At 39.9% G+C, this 12,250-nt stretch overlaps 1 protein-coding gene across 1 annotated transcript in view; it reads left to right on the top strand.

Moving 5' to 3' along the window:
* The window catches only part of LOC100985167 (olfactory receptor 9Q1), a 153,402-nt gene extending 142,821 nt beyond the window's left edge, over positions 1-10,581 (top strand). Inside the window, exon 3 of the mRNA XM_003826388.4 lies at positions 7,762-10,581. Coding sequence (XP_003826436.3) covers positions 7,776-8,708 — 933 coding nt within the window. The 5' untranslated portion in view covers positions 7,762-7,775 and the 3' untranslated portion in view covers positions 8,709-10,581. The remainder of the gene's footprint in view (positions 1-7,761) is intronic.
* Positions 10,582-12,250: the final 1,669 nt, after the last annotated feature.

The raw sequence follows: 12,250 nt of genomic DNA on the forward strand, positions 1-12,250 counted from the left end.
CATTCCAATTTTATAGCCTGAGGACAAAAAGGCAAAGGAGGCCCTTAGGAAAGGTCTTAATAAAGCCAAGTTGTTCTAATTACCTTCATAGCTCTGCAAAACACTCAACAACCTCCTCTGTTGTACTAACCATCTGGGCTCTCATTATCATTTGCAGGTGTTCATGCAAACTAGGCATGGAACCAGGCCCCCAGAGGTAGAGAATTTTCCAGCCAGAAGTTTTCCATAAAGTCCAGCTCTAGGGGAAGCAATGTAAGACAGAGGCTGAATATCAACAAAGAAATTCCATATTTTAATGGGGGAAAATATTGATAAATACTTGAAATTCCCTTATGTAATGACAGCGACAGGGAAGGCTAACATCCTTAGAACATTAACATTGAGCAAAATGGGATGAAAAGCTAATGAGGAGACAATTGCATAACAGATTTATGAGTACTGCCATCCAGACAAAGAAAGCTTTGTTGTCTCTGAGGATATTTCCTGTATTTCCTTATATGATTAAAAATGTTATATTTTGTTTGAATGATTTGTAATTTTGTCCTTGAGTGAGAAATTATATGTGAAATGCATGGCATATTCCCTGGCACTCAGTGGGCACAGGGATGTTGGCTATTCCTATGGTCATCACAATTATTATTAGTGTGTTCTACATTCATTAAAATCTAGACAGAAAGTTTTATAGAAATCTTAAAGTAACGGTTGTTATAAACTCTACGATGTCATTGAATGTGTGTAGATTCAGACCAGGAAGCAGAAGAATGATTAAATTTGGGAACTGTATGGGAAACACCATCCTGATTACTAACTATCAGGGTACATTAGTGAAGAGTGTTTTTATTTTCTCTCTTTATTTACTATTCTCCATGCCTTTTTGAGGTTGGTATTATTATTGCCAATTTGTAGATGAGGAAGTCAAAATACCAAGAGATTTTACATATTTCCCAAGATCCCTGGCTCCAGAAAATGATGGAGCCAGGACTCAAACGCAGGCAATCTGACCCAGAACTCATACTTGTAAGATTTTTTTTAAAAAAATGTTGCGGGTACATAGTAGGTGTATATATTTATGGGGTACATGAGATATTTTGATACAGCCATGCAATGCATAATAATCACGTCAGGGTAAATGGGGTATCCATCATCTCAGCCATTTATTCTTTGTGTTACAAACAAAGTATACTGTTTTAATTATTTTAAAATGTACAATTAAATTATTAGTGACTGTAGTCACCCTGTTGTGCTATCACATACTAGGTCTGTTCATTCTATTATTTTGTACCCATTAACTATCCCTACTTTCCCCATATGCCCCAATACTTTTATCCAAAAATTATAATGATTTCTGTCTAGTAAACTATAAGTGGTAAAAAAAATTACTGGTTGGAAGGGACAAATAAAAAAATAAAAGCTGTTTACATTTAGGATTAAAGTACTCTTGGGTATGAAAAAATCATAATGGTCATGGTATTTTCTTTTTTTATTTTATTTTATTATTATTATACTTTAAGTTCTAGGGTACATGTGCACAATGTGCAGGTTTGTTACATATGTATACATGTGCCATGTTGGTGTACTGCACCCATTAACTCGTCATTTAGCATTAGATATAGCTCCTAATGCTATCCCTCCCCCCTCCCCCCACCCCACAACAGTCCCCAGTGTGTGATGTTCCCCTTCCTGTGTCCATGTGTTCTCGTTGTTCAATTCCCACCTATGAGTGAGAACATGCAGTGTTTGGTTTTTTGTCCTTGTGATAGTTTGCTGAGAGTGATGATTTCCAGTTTCATCCATGTCCCTACAAAGGACATGAACTCATCATTTTTTATGGCTGCATAGTATTCCATGGTGTATATGTGCCACATTTTCTTAATCCAGTCTATCGTTGTTGGACATTTGGGTTGGTTCCAAGTCTTTGCTATTGTGAATAGTGTCATGGTATTTTCTAAGAGCCACAGGGAACTCTGACCTGAGAGCTTCTTCCTGGCCCCCTGAACCCCACCCCCTCAGCCAAAGGAGCAGATTCCTAACAAGTCATATTTTCTATCCCAGGGTGGGAGGGCATAGCAACATTTTACCAGGAGGGTTTCAGAATTGCTGTGGACCCACTGTTGCCATGTGCCTGCCGTTCTTCCTGTTTTCTAATGGGAGCATTTATTGTGGTTATTCTGCCTGTTCACCAATACATTTTGGGTATTTGTGGGCAGACATATGACTTGTCTTTGTAGTTCGTAATTCTGTAAACCAAGGGGAGCTGCACCTGGACCTGATGGAGATCATAAGATCCTAGACTTTGATCTTGATGTAATTTGTTGAAGTTTACAGGTCGGGATTTGGGGAGCTTAGGGTGATGAAGAGTATATTTTGTATGTGATTTGAGAGGGTAGAATAAAAGTATTTATGGACAATAGGAATATTGGATCATTGTTCATAAAATAAACTTCACTCCTCTCCAACTGTGAGTAGGATAAACTCCCCTGCTCAGGGATGTTGAGCTTGACTATGTGGCTTCCTTTGTCTGGTGGGACATGAGTAGACCCGATGCAAGCAAAGACTTAAAATGTGCTTGTGTAATGGGGCTTTGTCTGCTTGTGATTCTGCCATTTTTAGAGGCATATGCCCTGCATAGCTTGCTGACCCAAATATGAAGAGAGACACATGAAACAGATTGTGAATCAAGCTGCAGCTTGGTCAAGTTAGCCGAGCCCAAGCCCAGCCTAAATAAGCTAAATCCTGTCTGGCCACAGACCTATGAGTGTGAGAATAAATGCTCATTGTTGTGTGCTACTACCTGGGGTGCTTATTACAACACAAGAGCTAACTAAGTACCCCATGGTCAAATACTTTTGAGAATTGTTGCATAATATACAGTTCATTTTGGAGATTTATAAAGGATATTATCATACTAAAATCTTCAAAAATTTTTCTAGTAAAGATAGTTGTTTAACTTCATTTAACCCAGCTTCTCAGACTTCTTTTAGCATTGAATCCCTATCTAGTATGTTAGAAGTTAAAAAAAAATAAAGTTTACTGCTGTTTGACTTAATTTTTCTCTATTAGAGAAAATTTTTCCCTTTGTTGAGGAAAGTATCTTAAAGGATATCTTCATAATGAAATTTAAGGACTTTCAGTGCAAGGTCTAAATTGAAACTCTTTAGAGCTTAAAGATTTAAGGCCGGGCGCAGTGGCTCATGCTTGTAATCTCAGAAATTTGGGAGGCTGAGGCAGGCAGATTACTTGAGCCCAGGAGTTCAAGACCAGCCTGGCCAACACAGTGAAATCCCGACTCTACTAAAAATAAAAACATTAGCTGGGCATGGTGGTGCACCCCTGTAATCCCAGCTACTAGGGTGGCTGAGGCATGAGAATTGCTTGAACCTGGGAGGCAGAGGTTGCAGTGACCTGAAATCATGCGACTGCACTCCAGCCTGGGCGACAGACTGAGACTCTGTCTCAAAAAAAAAAAAAGGAGATTTAGATTATTACGCACAACAATATATAAAAATTTTTAGCCTCTCAGTGGATTGGGTAGGATAGGGATTTGGAAGATTTTGGAACTGGGAAAAGAGAAATACAAACAAAAGATTTTCTCAGTGGAGAAAGCAGTGGAGTCAGATGGTAGCGGACAGTCTCAAGGTCAGGAGCAGTGTCACTCACTGTCCCTGGAGTATCCCTTGGGCTCTCCTGCCCATATATGTGCTGACCCCCTTTCCTAAAGAGTTTCGCCCATCATTCTCCCACTCTCTCTTCTGTCCGAACTGACAAAGTCCACCTCCTCTGGGAAGCCCTCCCCAGTTTACCCTACCTGTAAGTAATCTTGCCCTAGTAACTTACCTGCTCCTTGATTGTTTACTACTATCCCCATAGTAGAGGGAATAGTATTCCCATAATACTACTATTCCCATAGTACTGTACCTACTCCTTGCTTAGGAGTTTAGTACTTGTTATCTTATAGAATGGATAAGAATCTCACCTATTAGGCTGCATGTTCCTCATAGGTAGGCATTGTGCGTTTTTTTTGTTTCATTTCACATCTCTTGCTCTCTTTTAGAACTCTTAGCACAGTGACGAGTCAATGTACCACATGGTTCCATTTTCTCTTGGTTATCATAATTGTCAAAGAGGGCAATTATTCTGTTTTTCCTTATCTTCCTTTTTTTTTTGAATTGAGACATGTCAAAATTCAATGACTCAACAAAATGCCTATGAATTTGTGGCTAAAACAATACTATTGTGTCAAAGATGTAGAGAGCTGGCAAAAGCTATGCCAATAAGACAAACTTGCCAATTTCTCCTCTGAGCAACATCCCAGGCTTTTGTTTTCTCCATGTGTTCATTTGCATTTAAAGAAAAAAAAAGGGAAATATTTTAATGAGGCACTTGACTCCCAGAGAGGGCAAACAGAAGACATGATGTGTCTTGCTGAAGTTTCTGTGTAGGGTACCCAGTTGGCCCTCCTGGGTAATGTGGAGCAAAGTCCTGTGCTTCCAAAGCACTCTTCTTCCAGATATGGCCACAGTGGTGAAGGTGGCAATGGGCATAACTTCTGACATTGTTCTGATGGAAGAAATTAAAGTTAGATACATCTAACTCCTCAAAGGACCATGCAGAACTAGGATTCAGGCCTTTTAAACCCCACTCAGTGGGTGCATGGCAGGGCTTTGAGAACTGTGACTGGGAAGAAAGTCTTTTCTCCTCCTATGAGAGGGACTAGGTGCCTAGTGAGAAACCTACATGTGCAATAATTGCCTTTCCTTAGAGACCACTTTAGCCATTGATTGGAGACCTCAGAGCTTTTGTAGCAATTATTAGTGTCTTCTCCAAAGAGATTTGTGTTGGAGCTGGGAGCCCACAGGAAGAGGCTGTTCCCCAATCTCTGCTGTCCCTGCCTGGAATTGAACAAAAACCAGTGAAGAGTGCAACCTAATCAGATTTTGCAGATCTGGAAACACAAAGAATAAAACGGTGTCTTTGGCGGAAAAGAAGTGGCTAGAAGGATCTTGAGGATGGTAGGGTCCAGGGACTGACTTTCAGGCAGTGAAGTTATTATTGTCCCCATATTGATGCACACATTGTGTGTGCATGTGTGTGAGGAATGTAGGAGGGAAGAGGACACTGTGGCTCCAGGAGATTTGCTTAGCATTATAACTGAGCAAGTCTGGGAGGGCAACAAGAACCACCCAGACTTCCTGATGCTCAGCAGAATACTTTTGCCCCTACACCCTTAGGATTTCTCCAAGCAGTGGGTGAGAAATGACCTTTTAGACATTAAGGAAAAATAGTGGACAAAGAGAGAAGAGGACCTGCCAGGTAAAGATGTGGAATTCAGGTGAAGAAACTGACCTGGTTTTCTTGGTTCCTGCTCCATTCAGATCACCAGATCCAATTTCCTTTAATTATCATTTTTTTCCCAATAGGTCAGTCTGACACAAGCATAGCTGCCAAAGTCTTATGCTTTAAAGGTGATCCAATGTCCTTTCTATCCTGTTGCACTACAACTCTGCCAAAGAACTTACTGTTAGCTCAAAAGCCTCTATCAGTCTTCAGATATTAATAGACTGCAGAGCTGGTATTTATGTTTGTTTAATTAATGGTGGACACCTTCTGAGTAGAGGCTGTTGGAATAATCAGGTGATGCAGTAAAATCTTGTTATAAACTAAACAGAGATTCTGTGTACAGTTTTGTTTCTAATGGCCATTCCACCACTTCTGAGCTGTGCAGCCTTGGGAATGATACTTAAGCCCTTTCTTTCTCAGTTTCTTTATCTGTAAAATGAGAATAAGAAAAGTTCCTACCTCATGTAGTGGTTGTGGGGATTAAATGAGTTAATATATAAATAATTTAGAATAGTGTTTATCTGTTTTTTATTATTAAGGACAATATCAGTTCTTATAAAAGCATTTTTGGTAAATGAAGAGGCTCTAATGAAGGTAATAGCTTTATGCTAAGTAAGCACATTGTTAGGTTGAGGAAAAAAGTATAAACCCAAGAATGGCTTATGGGCTTCGTGACTGTTGATCAATTTTAGTGAGTTCTTAGACTTCGGGCATTTTCTGTTTTTAAACACTTTCACAAAAATAAAAGTAATTCATTGAACATGTGTATAGCACATTTCCCCTTGCAAGGTGCCTCATATATTATTTGGTAACTTTATTCCATGAGAAAATATTAAACCTTTACCATGTGCTGAGCTCCAGGAGCACGTGCTCTGACCAGGGAAGGCAGACAGGAGAGAACTTTCCTGTAGAAAGTGCGATCTGGGTTGAGGTTTGAAGGTAGGGTAAGAGTTGGCAAGGACTTGGAGGATGCGAAAGAGAAGGTGTTCTAGGCAGAAGGGGTTTGTCCTGTTGAAAGTGCAGAGATGTAGGAGAACCTGGGGGAGATTAGAGAAGCTGCCAATAATTCAATACATCTGGAGAGAAGCGTGAGAGGGTGAAGTGTGGCTGTGGGTATCAGGATTTAGAAGCAAGAAAGGAACATGAAGAAATAAGCAGAGGAGATCTCACAGAGGCATTTCCAACATGTGGAGGAGTCAAAATATTATCCCATCCTAGATTACAGTAATCTATTGCATATTTCAAAATACAGGCAAATAATTTGCGTATTTCGAACTTTAAAAAGACAAATATTTAAGGTGATGGACATCTAGTTACTCTGATTTGATCTTTACAAATTATATGGATGCGTTAAATTATCACAAGGACTCTCCAAAAATATCCTTTCCATGATGGGCACCGTGGCATGATTTTTAACAGGGGAATCAGATGTGATCAAATTAATGTCTTAGAATGATCACTCTGACCACAGTGAGGAGGAAGAATTTGGAAGAAGCAAATATATAGACAAGGAGAATAATTAGTTCCACGGATGTTGTTCTAATCCAGGTGACAGTTGGAGAGGATTTGATATCAGGGAGGAGTTGTGGTCACGGAGAAAAAGGGATAGAGTCCTGACACGGATATTACAATGGTAGGCAAGAGACCATGTGTCAACACTTGGTGGAGCAATAAGGAAGTTTCGGCTCAGAATGGCTATCTGGCTTGCAGAGCTCACACAGCTACTTAGCAATAGAGGTGCGAGAATGTGCACCCCTGTTCTGAGAATGTTTACCTGTATCTGTTTTGTCAACATGCTAAGGTGACTCTATGCCACAGGACTTCGTTGATGGCAGAAGCTAAGATCAGTCATCTCTGAAGCCCTACATCACACCTGACATATTTTATATGTATATATTATATATATATTTATATATTATATATATTTATATATAATATATATTTACATATAATATACATAATATATATTTTATATATTATATATATAGAGAGAGAGAGAGAAAGAAAGAGAGAGAGAGAGAGAGAGAGAGACAGGCTCTCACTCTGTTGCCCAGGCTGGAGTGCAGTGGTGCCATCTCGGCTCACTGCCAAGATGGGAGCTTTGACCTCCCAGGCTCAAATGATTCTTGTGCCTCTCTCCCGAGTAGCTGGGATTACAGGTGCTCACCACCATGCATGGCTAATTTTTTTTGCATTTTTAATAGAGATGGGGTTTCACCATGTTGGCCAGGCTGGTCTCGAACTCCTGGGCTCAAGTGATCCCACTGCCTCGCCTCCAAAGTGCTGATATTACAGGTGTGAGCCACAGCACCTGGCACACCTGGCATATTTTGTCCACAGTACATTTTCAATAAATGTGAACTAGAAATACAGGTAAATCCTATTTGCACCTTCCTAACTTGCTTCCCATTCTACATGTCTCAGGGACCACTGGTGTCATGGCAGAGATGAACCTCACCTTGGTGACTGAGTTCCTCCTTATTGCATTCACTGAATATCCTGAATGGGCACTCCCTCTCTTCCTCTTGTTTTTATTTATGTATCTCATCACCTTATTGGGGAACTTAGAGATGATTATTCTGATCCGCATGGATCACCAGCTCCACGCTCCAATGTATTTCCTTCTGAGTCACCTCGCTTTCATGGACATCTGCTACTCATCTATCACTGTCCCCCAGATGCTGGCAGTGCTGCTGGAGCATGGGGCAGCTTTATTCTACACACGCTGTGCTGCTCAGTTCTTTCTGTTCAACTTCTTTGGTTCCATCGACTGCTACCTCTTGGCCCTCATGGCCTATGACCGCTACCTGGCTATGTGCCAGCCCCTGCTTTATGTCACCATCCTGACACAGCAGGCCCGCTTGAGTCTTGTGGCTGGGGCTTACGTTGCTGGTCTCATCAGTGTCTTGGTGAGGACAGTCTCAGCTTTCACTCTCTCCTTCTGTGGAACCAATGAGATTGACTTTATTTTCTGTGACCTCCCTCCTCTGTTAAAGTTGACCTGTGGGGAGAGCTACACTCAGGAACTGCTGATTATTGTGTTTGCCATTTTTGTCATCCCTGCTTCCATGGTGATGATCTTGGTGTCCTACCTGTTTATCATCGTGGCCATCATGGGGATCCCTGCTGGAAGCCGGGCCAAGACCTTCTCCACCTGCACCTCCCACCTCACTGCTGTGTCACTCTTCTTTGGTACCCTCATCTTCATGTACTTGAGAGGTAACTCAGATCAGTCTTCGGAGAAGAATCGGGTAGTGTCTGTGCTTTACACAGAGGTCATCCCCATGTTGAATCCCCTCATCTACAGCCTGAGGAACAGGGAAGTGAAGGAGGCCCTGAGAAAAATTCTCAATAGAGCCAAGTTGTCCTAACCATCTCCAAACTTGGAAAATCCTGAGAACCACCTACTCTGTAGTGTCAGAATTCTGGACGCTCATTATTTATAGCATGCTCAATGTTTAAATGAATATATTATGGTACTAGGTATAAAAAAGAACCAGAACTTTTAGCTCCAGGGAGAGGAAGGAAGACAAGGAAAAGTCAACCTGAAAAGAGATTGGAGTGGGAGTTTTGATTCCCAGGACAAGTGACAAAAGGATTTGAAATTAAAGCCTGTACAATCCAAATATGGCACACTTCACCTGTCTGTGATTATAAGAGTAATTTTTTTTTGCAAAATTTTTAATGAAAGATTTTCATCATATAGAAATGTTAAAAATAATATGTAGGAAGTTTCCTATACTCAGTACTGAGATTGTGTAATTGCTAATATTTGCTGTCTTTACTTGGTTACATAGATGTAATCTATCCGTGAGTTTATTCATCAATCAATTCACTCATCAAACCACCTTTTTTTGATTCATTTCAAGGTGAGTTCCGGACATCAGCATTAGTACCCTTTACTTCTATGCACTTCAGAATTATATCATCAATTAGGATTCAATATTTAGATTACATTTATTTTTAATGATCAAACTATGGTCGTTTGATGATCCAATTAGCAAAGCTGACCCTACTCAAGGTATGCCTTAATATTCTGGTAGTAGTTCTCAAGAAGGCCTCACACAAACTTTTAACAATGCCTACAATAACATGTCTGTCAATTGCTATCACCTCTGGATATATGCCCTGTTCTTTGTCTTCCTACCTATTACAGTTCTCTCTCGTCATATGGCATGACTAAAAATCCACTTAGCAAAGTTATACCATTCCCACTGCCCATAATGGCATCTTCAGTGTCTGTATCATAGACATTGACTCTCTGTGTTCTGAAAGCTTTTTCCTTCAGGGAGGCAGAACATTGCTGCATTCCACATGGCGATAGGCAGGAGGGTGGTCCTCGCCTATCCTGGGTCCCTGCGCTCTGCAGCAGCTCAGCCTGCATCCAAAGCCTCACAAAATCTGTCTGTTCTTAATCTTTACTTCTCTAATCACAGGGGACTTGTCTCAATCAAACCCAAGGCACTGGAAGAGAACAGGCCCCATCTATTAATTTTTTTTCATTTAAACAAATTTTTATACCTGGAACTCAAACTTCTTTTCCTGTCTCCTGGATTACTAAAAAAAAAAAAAAAAAAAAAAATCCAAAACCAAAACAACAACAACAAAAAATATCCAGGGTACCCTGTATGTGATTGATATAAACAATTGTGGAAGGGGAAAGGTGGGGAGAGGGTGACAGTATCTTACAAACCTAGGATGATTTTAAACTCAGCCAGACAAAAATGCTGTGTGAAACACGGAATTCCAGTTACAGGACTTTAAATGGGAAGAAGATATGTGAAAGGTGGGAGACTCAGCATGCAGGTAGCCAAAGGATATTCAATGGAAGGTGGCTTATAGTAAAATAAAACACATCTGAATCTTTAAAGACATTATATTTATTCTAGAAGACAGAATATTTTAAAGTACATATTGTAATTTTCACAAGAAATATTTTATCCCTTTAATAGTGTTTTGTCTGGTTGTGAAAACCCAGGCTTAAAATTTATAGCTTCACTAAGGGGGATGATTAATAAATAGTATATGTGTCAATTGTGTTACAGGTTGTGTAAAAAATGTTAAAGAAATGTTGGAAAGCTTGAATCAGTGATATGAAATTCCCTCTTGGTTGTGTCTGTGTGAATAAAAGCAGTATACTAAGGAATTATTTGCTGTCTTAGAATCTACCAGAAGTCAGGAAGTACACGATGAATGGAAAGGGGCTACTAAGAGAATAAGTTGCCGGGTAGAAGAAAAAAAATTAATGCCTCCTTCTGATTAAATTCTAAACAAGTATCTGCAGATTTATGTTCAAGAAGGAAGGGCTAAGTGAAAAGGCTGTAGGAACTAGTGGTCATGAAACCCCATGTTGTATATGGAACATCATCTACTTTTTAGTCTATAAATAGAGCTCAGGAAAAGTTAAAAAATGCTTTCCATTTAGGTATGGAAGATGAGTCGGGGTTCAATTACGACATTTTTAAGAAAAGTTGACAATAGGGAAGTTACCTGATTGTAAATGGGTGTGAATATTTCCTTACATTCTGCTATACCTTGTGTTGAACTCATCCAAATAAAAAACCTGTGGTTCTTTTTGTTCAGTTATTTTAATTCTGGAAGGGAAATCCTACCATTTTTGACAACATGGATTAACCTAGAGGATGTTATGCTAAGTTAAATAAGCAAGTCACAGAAGGACAAATATTGCATGATTTTACTTACATGAGGTGTCCAAAAATATTATGCTGGTGCAAAAGGAATTGCAGTTTTTGCCATTACTTTCAATGGCAAAACCACAATACCTTTTGCACCAACCTAAGTCAAGCTCATAGAAGCAGAGAGTTGCATGGTGATTGCCTCAGCTGGGGAGAGGAAGAAATAGGGGAATTGTTCAATCAGCATAAAGTTTCAGTTATGCAAGATGAATAAGTTCTGGCCACCTGTTGTACAACATAATATCTATAGTTAACAATATATTGAATACTTTAAAACATGTTAAAAGGATAGATCTCATGCTAAATAGTCTTACCACCAAAAGACCAATCAAGCAACCAAACCAAAAATCACAAACCCAGAAAACAACAAAAAAGAAAACCCACAAAAGAACATTAGAAAATTTTTGGAGATGACAGATATATGATATGTGTATGTCCAAACTCACCAAAATGTATATTAAATAACTGTATTTTTTTTGTATAGCAATTATACCTCAATAAAGCTTGAAAAAATCTGCTTTTGGAAATCTGCTTAAGGGAAATCCAGGTTACTCAAACCAGGAAACACCATCTACTGGGATGTTTTGAATGTGGCTATAGTACCTAAAAGGAGAATAACAAGGTCTTCCGAAGAGAAACCTTGGACATCCAGCTCACAAGGGAATAGCAATGGTAGCGCCCATCTGCATCCTGCCTGGTCTCACACCAGGCGCTCAGGCCAGCTCCTCCCATTACCTTTCTCAAGTGTCTGCCAACATAGGGTGCCCTTCAAGCAGACCTTCACTATCAGGAGCCAGGTCCTCAGGAGCTGTCAAAGAAGGGACTTGTTGGTAGCATGACCTTTCTAGTGGGCTTCAGGAGGGCCTCCCACCATTTTCTGCCCCAAACATGAATGAGATATTCTGGGGACCACACTACTTGGTACAAGATGGGGAGAAGAAAAGCCACAGCTCTTACCTGGTAAGTGCGAGTTGGCAGATATTACTTTATTTTGGTTGCAGTGGATATGAGCAATATAGCATGATTTTTGAGTAGCCAAGAATGACCTGAGTCCATCTTAAATCCCTATTTTTTGTTTAAATTTCCTTTGCTTTAAATTAGTTGGCCTGACCTTTTCTTGGAGACTATAGGATATGATAGGAAATGTTGGGTGGTGATGGTCCCTGATCAGCTGAGTGTCCTTCCATAAAACAACTTCCTTGTTCTGTATCTCAATT

The sequence above is a fragment of the Pan paniscus genome, chromosome 9 (genome assembly GCF_029289425.2).
Source record: "Pan paniscus chromosome 9, NHGRI_mPanPan1-v2.0_pri, whole genome shotgun sequence".
Taxonomy (NCBI): domain Eukaryota; kingdom Metazoa; phylum Chordata; class Mammalia; order Primates; family Hominidae; genus Pan; species Pan paniscus.